Genomic DNA, 16,939 nt, shown 5'->3' with positions numbered 1-16,939 from the left:
AGAAACAAAAATAAAAACCCAGAGCGCAACCGAAGAGACAAGAAGATATGAAAATAGGCAACACGTCGCGAAAACCCACCACCTCCCCTCCCTGGCCCCTCCCCCCCTCCCTCCTTCCCACCGCGTAATAAGTAGAATGCAATGAGACAAATCCATACATCATTAAGAGACACACTATGGAAAGCAAAAACAAAAATATATATATTCTCAAAGTCAGTTTGTTGAGGTCATTCCATATTTTATCCATCCAGGAAAAAGAAAGTGAGAACAAAGCCGAGGTCGCTGGCAGAGGGTGGGAGGGAACGGTTTCCGTCTGTCGATATGAGAACGGCAATCACAGCTACAGACGGACAGACAGACAGACAGGGCCTTGACTCGCCCCTTTCCTCCCCTCGCCCTCCCCCTCTTTGTTTGTATTTGGTTTAGTTACGGTTCAGTCACTCATACAATAACTAGTAGCAGTAGTAGCTTTTGGTTTTGGGTTACTTTTTGGTTTTTTGGTCCGCCGCTTCGAGCGCACCTCCTCCTGCTCCTCTTCCTCCTTCTTCTGCTCTTCTTCTTCTTCTTCTTCTTGCCCCCCCCCCCTGCAGCTTTTCACACCTTTGGCTCCTCCGCTTCTGACTGCTTCTCCTTCTCTTCTGCTTCTTCTCCTCTTTTCTTTTGGCCCTTTGATCTGGTCTTTGGAGACAAAGGAGAGGGGCAGATGGGAGGGAGGGATGGAGGGCAGGGGTTTGGGGGCAGTAAGGGGAACGCCGGTGCTTCACCTCTTCCTTTTGTTCTTTTTTGTTTTTTTTTTGGTTTGGACTCTTTCTTATTCTTGTTTGTGTATGTGTGTGTGTTTTCCTTTGACACTGCTGAGGTTTTGTCTGGACACTCGTCTCCCGGGCGAATCCGGAGACAACGCAGCCAGAGGCGATGCTTTGGTATCCAAGAGTGACTGTCTGGCGGTGGATGAGCAGTCTGAGAGATGACATGCTGATGCTATGGGTGTGTATGGGGTGATAATAAATAAAAGAAGAGGCAAATAATGCTGGAAAAATCCTAAGAGCGTCCCCATCTGCCTGTGGTGAACGTGTGTGTATCCTCTTTGTAAGCAGTTCAAATACTTTAATGTGAGTTGAGCAAACATTAAAGAAACAACAAGGATACTACTGATGATGATGATGATGATGATGATGATGAAATGCTCTTTTTGAACAAAATATAATCCTGAAAAAAAAAAATCACTGGGGATCTTTAAAACTGGCATTAACAGCTAGACAACATTTTTTTTCCTTTGTACCTGGCTCAAAAGTGGAATTTCCTACACGTATGTTTGGTTTCATTGTATGTACGTGCCAGAAGGGTGTGTTTTGCCACAAAATAGTACTTAATGAATACCAGAAAGCTCAGGCAAAGCTTTTCAAAGTTATTCTTGCACGACAGCATGTATGGATTGGCATCTTACCTGATGCTATACTAATTATAGTAGTAAACCCCACCCGTCTGCCACTCCAGGCTGGTTAAAACAAACACTGTCTGTTCCAATGTATAGTAGGTACACACTGTAAAGCTGTAAAGAGGTAGGTAGATATCCTGCATGTGGGATCAGCTGTGAAACGTTAAACTGACGCATTTGGCAAGAAGTACCATAAAGAGTGACGAATATAAAATAATAGAAAAATATGTTTCTTTAACTGAAAATGAGAATAATGAAAATCTTGACTGAGATGGAAAATGTTTGGCATGAAGTAGAATGGAGTGCTGAACTGATCCTGGACAGATCAGAATGCAAAAGTCTTTTGAACTAAAGCTTTTCTCTCCGTTTGTTGGTTTTTTTTGTTTTTTTGTCTTTTTTGGTTTTCAGTTTTTGGTATTTGGAGATTTTGGTTTTCATCTTTGTAAGTGTGTGTGTGTCTCTTCTCGCATCTTTTCTTCCCTTTTTTTAAAATTTGGTTGCAACCACGTGTCTTTCCTTCCAAGCTTGTTAAACAAGTCTTTTCCTTTTGCCTCCCATTTGACACACACAGTTTCGCTTCTCATCCCTGCCCTCAGCGAGTTTATTTTTTCTCCAACCGAAAAAAAGCATGGCGTTCCTTTCCCGATGCCAAGCAAAAACACTCCTCAGTGCCATTTCTCCAGCTGTAGATCATTATTTGGTTTCAAATTCCCCCCCTCTGTTCTGCAGTTCTCTCTATCCTCTCCATCCTTCCTCTCTCTTTGCTTCCTCCCTTCATCCATCTGTGTATATTTTTGGCTTCAGAAGACTTCAGAGGGGAGACACAGAAAGAGAGAGACGAAATCAGAGATGGATCAGACAGAGAGATGGCTTTGGTTGAAAGGCAGGGTTGTAAATTTAGATTTTTAAAGCTCCTTTGACGCTCTGCTTCCTCCAGGTCTTCCTCCTCCTCGTTCTCCGCTGATAGGATACTTTGGCTGTCAGTCAGGGATCACTCGGCCATGGCCCCTCCCAGGGGTGGCGGCGAGGCTTCACTGAAGGAACAGAAAGAGGCGGGACTCGAACAAGGAGACGCAGACTCCTCGGGGCACGAGGTCGGGCTCATTAGACCACCGGCTCCGGGGGGCGGAGACTGGGAGAAAGGGGGCCTTGGGCCACACCCACCACCGCTGCTGATGCCACCACTGACCAGTCCCATGGCAGGTGTGGATGCTGTTGCCATGGAACCGGTCACCATAGGGAGGAGGGTGGGACGGTTGAGGAACAGGGACGGGCGCAGGGAAGGAGGGACAGCGGGACCCCCAGGGCCACCCAGAAGCATGTGACCTGCTGCCCCCTCAAGGCTGGAGATGGGCAGCTGACCGCTGCTGGCCGCCAGGGCTGGCAGAGACGGAAGAGAGGAAGACGAGGGTAAGAGTGTGGACAGTGACGAAGGAAGGACAGAAAGACGAAGGCAGAGAGGGAAGATAAGACAAGGGTCGAGAGGGAAACAGGAGGTGAAGAGACAGAAAGGTGAATGCAGAGGAATAAAAATAAACAAAGGAATAAAGTGGCGAATACAGAGTGAGAGATGATGAAGAGCAGTCGAGAGATGAAGGGAGAAAAGTGAAGAGAGGAGCAGGACAAACACAAATACGGTGGGTGTGAAGATGACGAAGAGGGTGGAGATGGTGCACAGTGAAAAAGGAGAAAAGACAGAAGAAGAGATGGAGAGAAGGATTAATGGAAGCAGAGTACCAAAAGGAGACGAACGCTGAAGAGAAGCAGGCAGAGAGGAAGAGAAAAATTAAAGATGTAGAGGATAGTGAAGAGAAGTCAGTGAACGCATCAGACACATCAGTAACAGGGGAAACATTTCGAACCAGGAGATAAAGAGGACGAGGACAGACTGCAGTGAGGGGACGCGAACTGGAAACAGCTCATAAACAGTCTTATCTACAGTATAGAAAGAAATTACTGATGTGTAAACGATTAAAGGATCAGTTCACCCAAGTTTCAGCAAAACAATTTTTAAATGAATATCAGAATATATTTAGCTTTCAAACTTAGCAGTTTTGGAAGGAACAACAATTTCTGTTCTGTGGATTAACGAGGACAGTAAAGACGATCTCTTACTGAATTTCTGAATGTCTGAAATACCGGTTTTCAACGCTGTGAGCACTGCACACGCAACTCTGTTCACTTTCATTGTTTTGGGGTGAGACAGAAATCTGAATACCTGCAGATAAAACCCAAACTGTCTGCATGGACAAACATCACCCCACATAAACAGGAAAATGTGTTTTTTTTCTGTAATTTGGGTGAAATGACCCTTGAGAAACATTTTGATTTCCATTAGGAGGTGATGAATACTCAGGCCCGTAATGCAAGGAGACATGGAGATGAGCATGTAAGACACAACCAGCACACTCTTCTACACGATGATGTAGTGGATGGAGTCGGATGCTTGTGAAAAAGATAAATAAATAAACAAAAATCAACAGCAGGGGGTACAGCGTTTACGTTATTTCGCTGCAACAACCCATCTGTCGGTCAGAAGTGTTAACACAAAGTGACACCTGCCAACTTTTCAATTCCAGTGTAACAGTCAACGCTTTCATCCGCCACTACAGCATCGTGAGCGCAAACACTCAGAGCGCGTGTGGCCCCCAGCGGGATTCAAACCAGAAATCCTTTCACGTCAACACTCCATTTTGACCCCCTCTTTTCACCGAGCCTCCTCTTTCTTCTCTCCTTCAGCCCGTAACTCTATCAGAGCCGGCAGTGCCAGAGCTGCACTTTCCCTAACAGACTGTATCCTTCTCATCAACACATGGCCTGGAGGACGTGAGGATGTGAATGACGCCGGACAGAGCGGCAGAAAGGGGGAAGGTCTGAATCGGCGCTATAGGGAGATGGACCACATGACGGATTCAAAGCTTAGCTCGGCGAACCTTATTTGTGATGCTTAATTGATTTGGCAGCAGATCATCTCTTTCAAAAAGGGGCATTTTGAGTGGAAACTGGTTATTTAGCCAACAGGCCTCGATGCTGAGAAGGAGGGGATTGTGTCTGTTCAACTGTTTACTGTAAGCTGACTTGGCTTCCTAAGCTTTGCCATAAGGGGCTCTTGTCACTTTGTGATAATAGCAGGCTATTGTATGAGAATCAAATTGAATCTTTCACCATACTGAGTGATTCAGAAAGTTTGTGCTGAGGAGGAGGAGAAGAAGTGTGGCTGCAAGGAAATTCATTTTGGACAGAATGGATGAAGGGTGAAATGGGAAGTGAGTGGTCTTTAGAAATGGAGACTCATGAAGACTCGCTGGGCTGGAGGGGACAGTCTGCATGCACCAACACACACATGCACACACACCTTTCATGGTAGCCAGGGGATTGCCGCCAATGAGGGCCTGGTTCATCGCTGTGCTTACTCCCATCATTGTGTTCCTGAAATGTGGATGGACCACAAAACACACACACACAGAAACAGTTGGCAGGTTAAGTGATATAAAGCCAATGTTCTCATCAGTGCTGCAGGCCTGAGGGCTTCAGTCTCTTGTGTTTCAGGGTGTAACTGAGGCACTGCCAGCTTCTTCTATTTTTGTGCAGCACCCAACATTTTCTATATGGTCTGCATACCTTAGCTTGTACGTGTCTTGTTGCAGTCAAACTGGTGTGGCAGCAGCCTGACACGCCTTCAGCAGCTGAATACTATACATTTGCCCATGTGGGGAAATCAAGCTTTGTTGACTCATAAAGTTATATATATATATATATATATATATATATATATATATATATATATATATATATTATGTTCTCTGAAACCAGTCAGAGCTCCTGATTATAAGTATTATCTGTATCATTAAAATATTCCCACAGAAACACTCCAACATGTTGTGGAAAGCCTTCACAGAAGAGTGGAAGCTGTTAGAGCTGCAGAGCTGTCTGTGTGTTTAGAATGAGACATCATTAAAGTCCCTGTTGGTGTGACAGTCATGTGTCCCAATACTTTTGTCTATAGAGAATATGTTCCAACTGTGCTGATTGAAGTTAAGATGACCAGCATGTCTTTTGTTTTTCTTCTCAAATTTACCACAACATACTCACCCAGTGTTCAGCCCGTGGGCCCCGAGGTTGGATGGGGTGGGGCTGGCTGTGCTATGAGGGGGTGGGCTCACAGCAGAAGAGGTGGAGCCTACTGCAGCTGAGCTGACAGGAGTCATCGGGCAGGATGCTGAAGGTGACGAACTGGCGGCTGAGGGGAAGAGAAGAAGAGGGATATTGATGCCACGCAGCGGGTCTGTTGTCACTGTAGGGATGAGCTACAGCGTCATTACTGACACGGTTCTTCATCGACAGTCAGGATTTCTGAGTTTCTTTTTTTAAACTCCATTCAACTACAGACCGGAGAGAGAAGTTTGCGACTGGAAAGTATTAGCCTCTGCTCAACAGGCCAATAAATTTCCAGCTGTGTTTGTTACCTGTCAGGCCATCTGTCATATCTGTGAAGCCTGGGATAACTCACGCTGTGGCCAGGGTCTATAAATCACGAGGACGAGTCATGACTCTTGGAGGTAAACAACTCAAGATGGGACCGGCGCTTCCATGTAGTTGTCAACAAAACATCATTGTTTTCTATTTCAATCTTTCTTGCACAGATGTTTTTTCGAAAGCTGTGATACTTCAGTGTTTCATCAAACCAGCAGTACAGAAATATCAACTCTTCCAAAACCAGTTTAATCTTTCTGTGACCGGCCTCGGGGTCCCAAAAACACAACCGAGAAGCACCGTGATAACCTTTAATTATTTACTGACAAGACTCGACACAGGCACAAACAGTAATTACAGCTCACCTGTTGTGCTGAGGCTGGTGGTGACCTGGGACAGACCGTGACTCGATATCTGGAAAGGGAGGGAGGGAAACAGAAATCAAGAAATACTTCCAATCCATCTGTGAAATAAATATCAGGCCGACTCCTGAAATCGCACACAAAAAGTGGTTAAATTGTAATGTTTCAGTAGATGCATGGTGGCCTGTACCATGTGCGGGCTGTAGCAGGAGGCTTTGTGCGTCACAACAGGCGAGGTCTGGCTGGGCAGGGGAGGGGTGGTGCTGCTGGAGGGGTTGATGCGTTTCTCTTTCTGCCTGCGGTTGCAGAACCAAACACGAATCACCTCCTTCTCCATGTTGAGCTGCTCTGCCATGAGCAGGATCTCCTCTGAGGTAGGCTTCTGGTTCTGAGGAGGAAAACGTCAGACTGATGAGTAAACACACACACACACACACGTAGACACTGAAACCAGCGTAGCTTGATGTGATGTTTTTGAGAAAGACGGGAAGCTGCTGGAGAGAAAACCGCTCATACCAAAAACAATCAGATAGTCGATGAAAGCGAGGAAAGAAGTTTTCTTTGTTTTGAAAGCACTTAGCGTTTCTTTCTCATCAAGTTTGTTTTCCCTATCTTCCATAAACTTCTTATATCTGGAGCCTGCATCTCTTTGTGTATTTAAAATCTAAAATAAATACCAAACCTTTCAGTCCTCAGCTAGAAATTCAAAATACGTCTCGATATGAATTTTCTGAAGCCCTTTATATTATTCTGGGGACATTTCATGCTTTTGTGTCAGTCCCACTGTGCAGGTTTCTAGATATTTGGTAGATAAGTGACTCTCCTACCGTGTTGAAGTTGCGCTCTAAAACCACTCGCACGTTGGTCTCGATGCTGGTCCGCTTCTTCCTGCGTCGGCCGGGTATTCCCTCGAGGCCCAACATGGGGCTGGAGAGAGAAGACGGGCTGGGCAGCATGCTGTCCACTGCCATGGTTTCTGTCAGACAGACAGGTAGAGAGACGTGAAGACACGCAGGCCATCAGACAGAAAAACAGGTTTGAAGAGCTGACCACATGTGAGATTTTTTGCACTTCACTCTTATGATGACTAAAAAGATTTGAAAAATCACATTAAAAACATTTTAGACTTACAGTACAGCTGCTGACGTACAGTATCACTGAATGTTTAATGTCAAAACAATAAACTTCCATTTACCATATTATCAAATAACTGTAATTATTTAAAGAAACATTGACATTGAGAGTCTTTAGTTGATCATATTTACATCAAAAATGTTATATATCCATTCATTTTTTTCAAAGCTTTGTTACGTTTTAGATGTCATTTCTGTTCCTTTAAGCTCATTTTTTTACTTAGAAAGAAAAATCACCTGCTCCGATAAGTTTGTTTACCTGCATCACTCAGCCACTTCTCGAGCAGTGGTTTCAGCTTGCACATGTTCTTAAAGCTCAGGTTCAGGGCTTCAAACCGGGAGATGGTGGTCTGACTGAAGTCGTTGCCATACAGCTTGCCCATAGCCACGCCGACGTCACCCTGACAGAGACGGGTGAACGCAGTCAGAAACGGAGCTCTTTCTCTCTCACACGCACACACGCACACACACACACTCCTGTGCACATTCTCTTATCTCCGTCTTTTACCTGGGTGAATCCCAGCTTGATGCGTCGTTGTTTGAATGTGCGGGCAAACTGCTCCAGCTCCTCCAAGTCGCTGGGCTCCTCCCCCATGTGACCGCCGTGACCTCCAGGGGCCAGACTGGATGTCAGCGAGGAAGCCATGGCACTGCTGGACGCTGGGGTAGCTCCTACAGACGTCACGACTCCAATGCTGCTGCTGCCGGGGGCGACTACAGGAGCGCCGCCGCCGCTTCCGCTTCCACCAACCACAACATCGCTGTTCTTCTCCCTCTGTGGTATCAGGACGGCAGAGAGGCAAATAAACAAAGCATACATACAAAAAATTAATCCTAAACCCTGCATGTGTTAGTACTATGGACTCTCTCATCTAAATTATACAGAGCTGTCAGGGTTTTAAATTACACTGACTGTCCAGGAACTGAAATAAACTGGTTAGTGAATACAAATGAGGAAATCAGCTGGAAAACATGCATAAAAAATAATAATTTGACCCTGGGTTCCTCGACAAATTATACAGATTTGACAGGCGTCATGCAACATGCCCATCTTTTATTCTAAACTGGAGCAAAATACTACGAATGTAATATTTGGAAATAGAGTTTAACCTCAGCCTGCCGCAGGGTCAGCTGACAATAAGATGATGCACGCAATACGCCGAGGCAGGAATTTGACCCTGTGAGCTTTGGGAGTATCAACTAATTGACTGAACATCATGCACAATATCTGCTGCTACACGCCTCATTTACATTCATCGTCTCTGTGCATAAAATACACGAGCAAGCAGGGAACACCTGCCGTCGTGTTTGACATGACTTCATCACGGCTTAATGAAAAATCTCTAACAGCTGTTGGCCGTGTGGGGATGCATTCATGCATTATGTTATAGAAGAGGAACGAGGACACAAGGTGAGCTGTTTGACTTGAGTGTGAATATATCATCGAGATTCAAGCACCTCATTGGAAACTGCGTCTATCATGTAAAGAAGCTGCTGTGGAATATATTCTGCACTAAGCAGCTACTGTGACCTTTTCCTGTGGCGGGCAGGCAGATTGTTGCAGCGTAGATCAGATATTTCGTTAAATATAAAGTGACTTTGCTAAAGCAGAACACAACCTGAAGGACAATCAAATGAGTTTAGCATCCTGCAGGTGGTTTGCAGCAGATGACGGCAGATAGCGGTGAATGTCAGCCTGACAGGCGGCCTGTGCTGCAGTGATTCTCTTCGATTTGCATGAAAAAACAGCCTGTCATGTAGTTTAGCTCTGCAATTTCCTAAGACATCTCTGTCTTTCTTTGTGTCCCTCCAACTCTCACGCTCAGGTGTTTTAAATGGGGATAAATCCCATGTTTGTGTTTCTCTTTTTTGCTCCGGTGCGTCACGTTTGATGTCACCAACACACCAGGAAACGGCAGAAAGCAGCAGGGAGGCCAGTGACAATGTTACCGTGGTTGTTACCTCTTTCAACCTAATCACCGACTGAATGACGTTCAAGTGCCGCTTGGACAGAGAGGAATGGAAAATGATTGTCCACTCAGGTGTCATGTTTCCATCACCGCCGCTCGGAGCCGGAAATGATAAAGACTCATGAATGCCGTCTTCACCACTGAAGACAAAAGCCAGATGTTAGTGGTGTTAACAGATTTTCTACCTGTGCTTGGAGTCCCAGGCGAGGTGGGGTTGTCAGTAGTCCACCTGGGCTTTGCTGAGGTAGCTGGATCAGATTTGGTGTTGAGAGCAAACCTGTGAAAGGAAACGGCAACCAATTAACTAACCGATCAAATTATGAAATGAATTAACCAGCAAAGCATTTGGATAACAAATAACGCTGAAATGTTGAATATCAGATTAGACCAACTGCTCCGTGGTGTACAAAGTGCTTTTGTCATATAATTGGTCCTCACCCTGCTGTGGCTGCTGCGCCTGTGCTGGCTGAGACAGGAGGAACTGGGCAGGAGACTGGAGAGGATGACCTGGCATCAAAACCAGCTGCTGGAGCTGCAACAGCTGCTGGATGTCCTGCAAGAAAAACCCAAGCAGCTTTTAACCTGCAGCACAAATACACCAGGCTGACAGAAAAGTCAATTAATCCATAAAATAAGTGACGACTCAAGTACTCGTACTTCAGTTGTACTTTTCAAATCTTAAGATAAGGTAAGATTCCTTGTACAATGACAATAAAGAATCTTATCCTAAGATTTGGAAAAGTACAACTGAAGTATGAGTACACAGGTTACAGGTACCACGACATAATACGCTCATGCAAACCCAAGACGAAACGACACTCAAAGCCCCGGTTGTGTATACCTGGGCTGTGAGCTGGATCGGCTGTGACAGGGCCAGCTGCGGAGGGGGCGGGGCTTGGACAGTTTGTTCCTGTTTGGCTGGCTGTTGCTGCTGCTGGGCTTGTGACTGATTCTGTTGCTGCTGCTGTTGCTGGTTGGCTTGCTGTTGCGCGGCGGCGTGGGCGGCGTGAGCGGCGTGGGCGGCGTTTGACTGCTGAACTGCAGCTGCCAGGAGCTGAGCCTGAGCCTGTTGGAGGAGCAGCTGCTGCTGAGCCGGGAGGAGAGCGGCAAGCTGGGGAGGAGGTGGAGGAGTAAAGGAGCGATGGACAGAAGTGAGGACAGCGACGGCAAATGAGATGGAGATGTTAACATGCAGAGAGAAAGAAGGGAGAATTTGGGGACAAGTGGAAGGAGGCGTAAAGAATAAAATGAAGACAAAAGTGGAGAAAAGTCAGGAGAGTGAACACAGAGCAGAGTCAGGTAGGAGCAGATGTGAATCTGTTAGCCAACAGTAAAAGCATGCCAGAGCAAGACAAGCAAGAAAAGCCATCCACTCAACTTACAAAATATTTAGCTTAGGCATTTCACTCTCTGCCAAATACTTCACCCTGAATGACTTTACTACACACTGTACAAGTGTTTTCTTGTAACTGAGCCCAGGGAACAGAAGCTTTTCATTTTCCACCAAGTGAAAGAAAAATTGCCTCCTGACGACACTCAGAGATCAAATCAAACTACAGTCATTGTGGATTGTAGATCGGAACATTTCACAGTTTTGTATACGCTGTGCTAAGAAATCTTTAACATCAAGTCTGGAAAAAACATCAGCGATGTCTGAATTCCATTTAGACTTTGGATGTCAGTTGCCAATGAACATTTTTCGTTATTTCTAAACAGAATTTACTGTGTGTGTGTGTGTGTGTGTGTGTGTGTGTCGTCTCACCCCTGCCAGCTGACTGCCAGCGAGCATCAGCTGTGTGTGGTGGTGTTGGGTCTGTTGCTGCTGTTGGGATGGAGGAGCAGGAGGAGCAGCGGTGCTATGGGCCATCTCAGATCTCTCCTCACTCTTCACCTGCAGCAGAAAATCTCCTGTCAGTAAGGATCTACTCCTCCACGCTGCAATAATCTGAGGGCTAAAGGTTTTCAAGCAACATTCTGCATCACATTCATACAGTACCAGACACGCCCACACACACACACACAGTACAGCCACTGTCGTCTGTTACTGACAGAAAGTCACGAGGTCAACCTTGTGTGCACAGCTGTGTAAAGTGCACAAATCTTCTGTCTTCTGTCTCCGAAAATGATTCATCTTGTAAATGAGAGGAAGCAGACCAGAAACGTAAATCCCAGAAGGCACAGCTGACTGTGTGACTGCGTCGTGGCCACAGGAAGGCAGACGATGCTTTTTATGTAACTGTGAGGACATTTTAACACACTTCAGTGATTAAAGCCAGTGTTAACACATCACTTCTGCAGCGATTCTGCACCTGCAACCACACCACTTCACATTTCAATTCTCCTAAATTTTTGCCGTCACTCTGTACCTTCTCACACATACGGAATCTTAAAACACAGAAAGTCTGACGGATATTTTAACATATTAAGCAGACGCACAATGAGTGCTGCAAAGCTTTAGTAATAAACCAGTTTGGGACCCGCTCTCACAAACACTCCTGGAACAGGTTTGTCCGAATGCAGAGGATAAATTAAAAAAAGACATTTGACTTGGACTTGAACTTGACCCCCCCTGCTCCCCCTCTCTCCCCCAAGAGTCACAGGCTGAAGTGTTCACCGATCATCTCCCCGGAGGGATGAGTCCATCGTCGTTCTGTTGGTGTCAGAAACATCCCACGGCTGCCGACCTCTGACCTCTAGCTGTCGTTACCTGCTCACAGCCCTGCCGTTACCCATCAATCACCGCTGCACTGTGCTGCGTCTTCATATCTCGCACTCACTGTCGCCTCGTCCTTCCTTCTTTCTGTCTTTTCTTTGCGTCTCAGTAAGGTGGGTGTGGACAAAGTCGAGTTATTTGCATATTCAGCAGTGCAGTGTCATAAGAGTCTCACCCGGGGTGCCGAAACTATAAAAGACAAAACACTAACACACACACTCGTATACACACCCATAAACTGTGCATGTTCACAAGCACAAGCACGTAATCACATCCGTACTCGCAGGAATGTACACAAACCCCACTTACCGTCTGAACACAGAAAAACAGTTTTATTAGGAAAACTACACAAAAAACGGATCTAAAAATAACGGCTCAGCACACGCACACACACACACTCATAAAGGTATTTATGATAGGATGTTACCACACACACACACACACAGAGCATGTCTGGGCTGGCTCACCTTGGTGCCAGCTGGTGTGGGAGAGAGGCTGAATGGACTGGTTTTCATTGGCTGGACCTGAAGCAAAACAAAGAGTGTGAAAGTGTCTCTCTCTCTCACACACACACACACACACTATCGACTGATGTAATGACAGATTACAATGAAATGTTGCCCTGAAATCTGTGTCAACATGCTCCCAGTGAATCGTGGTTACAAAGAGACCAAGAATTAAAATAAAACACACACACATGCACATGCACGCACACACACACATCCCAGGAGAAATACCATAAACAGCTAAACTAAATACAGCCCTTATTTTATTCATGAATAAACACAACACCATGATTAGTGTTACCAGAAATGTTAGGAATGAAAGTACAAAACCAACCTGGTCATCAGGGCTGTTTCTGTCAGAGTCTGCAACACAAAGAGATCACACATTAAACACTGAGTGTGTGTGTGTGTGTTGATGAAGCACGTAACATTCGCTCGGAAACACAGAAGAAAACTGCTTTAAGGCAGATTAATCCAAGTTAGTCTGTTTAAAAAAGGTTCACATGACGACAGAGTATGTGTGAACACGCAAACATATAATTATTATTCATAACATGAAATATGCACGTATGTGTTTACCTGAACTGTCCCCCGGATAGTCAGCCCCAGGCTTCTCCTCCTCTGCTGCTTTGGACATCCTGATATCTGCAGGAAACAAACACACACACACATCAGAGAGGGGCAGTGAATTAACACACAACATACAGACGGGTATGATGCTCCGTTAGAAAAGCAGAGGGTTGTGGGTTCAAATTCCTGGAGACTCCCAACAACTAAAAAGCACTTGACCACATACTGTAAGTGCTGAGCAGATGACTGTGGACACACTGTGAATGTCACTCACACACTCACACACACACACACACATGCTGTGTGTTGATGGGACTGCATGGTTTTATCACACACACAGCAGTGAAAGCCTTTCTTGTGTTACTGACATAACAAAATGACAAATGTTGAGTAAAAACAGAGAAATGGCATCTGCTTTTAATTCTGCTGATTAGCTGTTAATTTCCCTATTAGCTAATTATTCACAACATTTCCGAAATCATAACATATTGCATGTTAATGTTCATTTTATTCGACTTTGCCACAAATTCAAATGCACCCTTTTCAGAAAAAAAATTAACAGACTGTGTGAAAATATTTATAAAATCCACACATTTCCAACACGGATCTGACATAAATCTACAGAAACACACACACACACACACACGGCTTTCTGTGTCTGCGCTCTGTCCTTCCAGTCATTATGTCCTCCCTCCTGCTCCGCCGCTCGTTCTCTCTCACCATTCAGACGCACCAACGGGGCTACAAACAGCCACTGCTGTCTGAAGCGGGAGGTCAACCCCGCGGTACTTGACCTTTCGCCGGTCAAAGTTCGGCCGAGATCAATTCTGTGAGGAGGCATTTGAAGTCAGCAGAACGGGGAGTGAACTTTGGTACGACTGCAACAAATAATTAAAAGAAAATGTTTGTAAATGTGTGCTCATCCTGGGTATCTTTCTTGCTATTGTCCCGTGATAACCTTGTTACTCCAGCACTGGTGATAAAACCCTTTTAAAGCTTTGCTGGCTAAAATCATGATGAAAACCAAAGATGTTCTGTTTTCATTAAACACGACCTGCAAACGACCCAGAGAAAACCCTGCTAAGCAAAAACCTACTTGGCCAAGAAAACTGATGACACTCTAATTTAGTTCTTTAAATGTAAACTTTATTGACTCGGGATGTGGACTTGGGATTAAGAATCAGCTTTTCACAACTACCCTCCTCTGTTTGTGGTGACTTCTGGGATCGCAGAAGTAATTGGTCCAGGAACCACGACACCAGAGGAACTGCTTACCCGAGCACCAACCATTACTCAGCAACTACCGGCGTCGCCATCTTGAATAAAACACTTCTTCAGCCCCTGCACTACGCTCTTGACTTCTGTCTGTCTTGTGCTTTCATAAGTCATTTTGCCTCTTCGGTTCAGGACCGAAAGAGCCCGTCCACGACACCAGCTCGACGAGGAAAGAGGCACGTCTCTGTGTGACTTATTCCACACGTCCTTTCTGCATCGGGTTCATGTGTCTGATTCAAATTACACCTGAGAGAACGGCAGCGAACTCCTCTGTCCTGCCGTTCTTCTTCCTTGTTTTAACTACAGCTTCTGTCCTGCTGTGGGGAAGCCCACATGTTGGGTGTATCAGGGACATAGAAAGAATGAATACTTGAAAACAAAAGAAGCAAAGGGCTTACTGAAAATTATTTATAAGCCCAGTGTGTGTGAGTGTGTGAGTGTGTGTGTGTGTGTGTGTGTGTGTGTGTGTGTGAGTGAGTGTGTTTGTGTAATCTTATCATCAGGGTCACAGACAGGTTCAAGGTGTGATGAGAGGAGGTGGAAGGGAAGAAAGGAAGGAGGGGGGGTAAAGGAAAAAAAGAGACAAAGGGAAGGAGATGGAGCGATGTGAGGCTGTGCAGAGAAAATTTTCAGAGGCAAAATAGGAGACGATCAAAAAAGAGATTTAAAAAATTATCTGAAAAAATCTGATCAATGAAAAAAGATGCAAACTTTATATCCTCCTCCAATTTCACACCAAATCTAGGATTAAAAAGAGGTAAGAATAATTTTTTATCAGTCTTTCTATGTTGGCATTTTGTGTTGTTTGCATTTATTAATTTATGTCAAATGTCAAGGATTTATTGATTAAGAACACCATGGAGATAAAATCTCCACGCATCGTCTGAAATCAAAATCAACCTGCACTGTTCCCAAAGTGAGCACTCAGGCAGGCGAGGGCTGCAGTTACACAACACAACCAGATGATGGCAGCACCCTCCTGGAAATGCTGCGCTAGAACTCTGAGTGTGTGTGTGTGTGTGTGTGTGTGTGTGTGTTGTACCAAGCACCACAGACAGAACTAAGTCATCTGAATCCTTCAAAATAATTAGTGCAAAAGTCTGCGGTCACAGGCAGACTAAGAAATAAATGAAAAGAACCTGAAACGTGACCGCAAAACTGAAACTGGAATAAAACATTAAAACATTCTCAGACTTAAAGACGCCCCAAAGATGCAGAAACATTTTAAATAGACATTTTAAGTCACAAACATAATTTCCATCTGTGACCTTCAACAGCAAATCATCTCCTTTGTCTTCTTTATTTGGTCTTTACTGGCATCAAATCACCACAAAAGTCCAAGCCAAAGTTCTACACACACAAACACACACACACACACACACAGTATGTGCAGTTTTAATAAAATGTCTGTTATAAAAATACGAGCATCTGTAAAAGTATTTGCTGACAGCTCAGTCACCAGTACTGCTGCTGCTACTCTGAGTACTTGTAACAGAAGCTGCAGTACTAGTGATACAGCGCTGATACTAAGAGCAGTATTATTACCACTATCACTGACACAAGTTGCAACCTTTCAGAAACACACTATTTAAAAACACAATTTCCTAATGGGGTTAAATGTGAGAGACTGCACCTCTCACACACACACACACACACACTTATTATTCCATGCTTCTTCATCCTCTCAGCGTATGAAGGGAGGGACCCCATAAAATCATTTCATCATCACCCCCCCTCCCCAAAACCTCTCAATTGCCCCTCACCCCTCTGGCCACGGGGTCTTTCAACCCCCACCCCCTCATCCATTCCAACCACCTCCTATGTGCTCACAAATCAAACACATCAAACCCCAAATGTCACACATGTCCAGTCCACACAAGGCTTCATTTGTCTCTAATCAGGTTTTAGACCAATAAACCAGTTTTTTTTCTAATTCACTACACACACACACACACACACACACACACACACACACACACACAGAGAGAGAGAGAGAGAGAGAGCTCTGTATCTACAAATCCCTCAGCCACCTCACAGGTGTTTGATCAGGACAATCTCTCCATTTTGAACAGATCAACATATTCACACTGTAAAATTCTCAGTGATCACCGTCCCAACCCTCTCGCCCACCTCGGGGCAGTTGGACTATCAGTGCTAATAGCGTGGAGAGCAGGAGACAGAGGGGCCACCGGGCAGATGATGTATCCGTCTTCTGGGGTTGACATGGCCAGCCTGCCTGTGTGTGTGTGTGTGTGTTTGGCGTGTGCGTGTCAGAGGGGGGGAAAGAGGGGAGGTGGGGTGCAGGGTCACTGTCAGGGAATTAGAAGAGGGGGAATGAGTGAGGGGTGGGAGGGTAGGATGGCTAGAGGGGTCCTAAACTGCCCCCCTGCCCCCCCTCAGCTCCTTTTTGCCCACCCACCCCGCCTCGGTCACGCCTGTCAGGGGCCGGTGACAGACGGCGCGTGGGTTTCTGTGTGTGTATGTGTGAGTGTGTGTTTG

General features: G+C 45.4%; 1 protein-coding gene across 1 annotated transcript in view; it reads right to left on the bottom strand.

The window, feature by feature from the left end:
* Positions 1–217: 217 nt before the first annotated feature.
* LOC124074790 (POU domain, class 2, transcription factor 2) overlaps positions 218–16,939 on the bottom strand; it is a 66,611-nt gene continuing 49,889 nt past the window's right edge. The window contains exons 3-17 of the mRNA XM_046418055.1: positions 13,175–13,240; positions 12,930–12,958; positions 12,557–12,613; positions 11,139–11,267; positions 10,218–10,487; positions 9,815–9,929; positions 9,562–9,653; positions 7,915–8,181; positions 7,666–7,807; positions 7,101–7,249; positions 6,464–6,661; positions 6,277–6,325; positions 5,531–5,678; positions 4,794–4,867; positions 218–2,818 (exon numbers count right to left, since the gene is read on the bottom strand). Coding sequence (XP_046274011.1) covers positions 2,430–2,818; positions 4,794–4,867; positions 5,531–5,678; positions 6,277–6,325; positions 6,464–6,661; positions 7,101–7,249; positions 7,666–7,807; positions 7,915–8,181; positions 9,562–9,653; positions 9,815–9,929; positions 10,218–10,487; positions 11,139–11,267; positions 12,557–12,613; positions 12,930–12,958; positions 13,175–13,240 — 2,174 coding nt within the window. The 3' untranslated portion in view covers positions 218–2,429. The remainder of the gene's footprint in view (positions 2,819–4,793; positions 4,868–5,530; positions 5,679–6,276; positions 6,326–6,463; positions 6,662–7,100; positions 7,250–7,665; positions 7,808–7,914; positions 8,182–9,561; positions 9,654–9,814; positions 9,930–10,217; positions 10,488–11,138; positions 11,268–12,556; positions 12,614–12,929; positions 12,959–13,174; positions 13,241–16,939) is intronic.

Source organism: Scatophagus argus, chromosome 17 (genome assembly GCF_020382885.2).
Source record: "Scatophagus argus isolate fScaArg1 chromosome 17, fScaArg1.pri, whole genome shotgun sequence".
NCBI lineage: Eukaryota > Metazoa > Chordata > Actinopteri > Scatophagidae > Scatophagus > Scatophagus argus.
The sequence above is the reverse complement of the archived record's forward strand: the minus strand, read 5'-3'. Positions and strand labels throughout refer to the sequence as shown.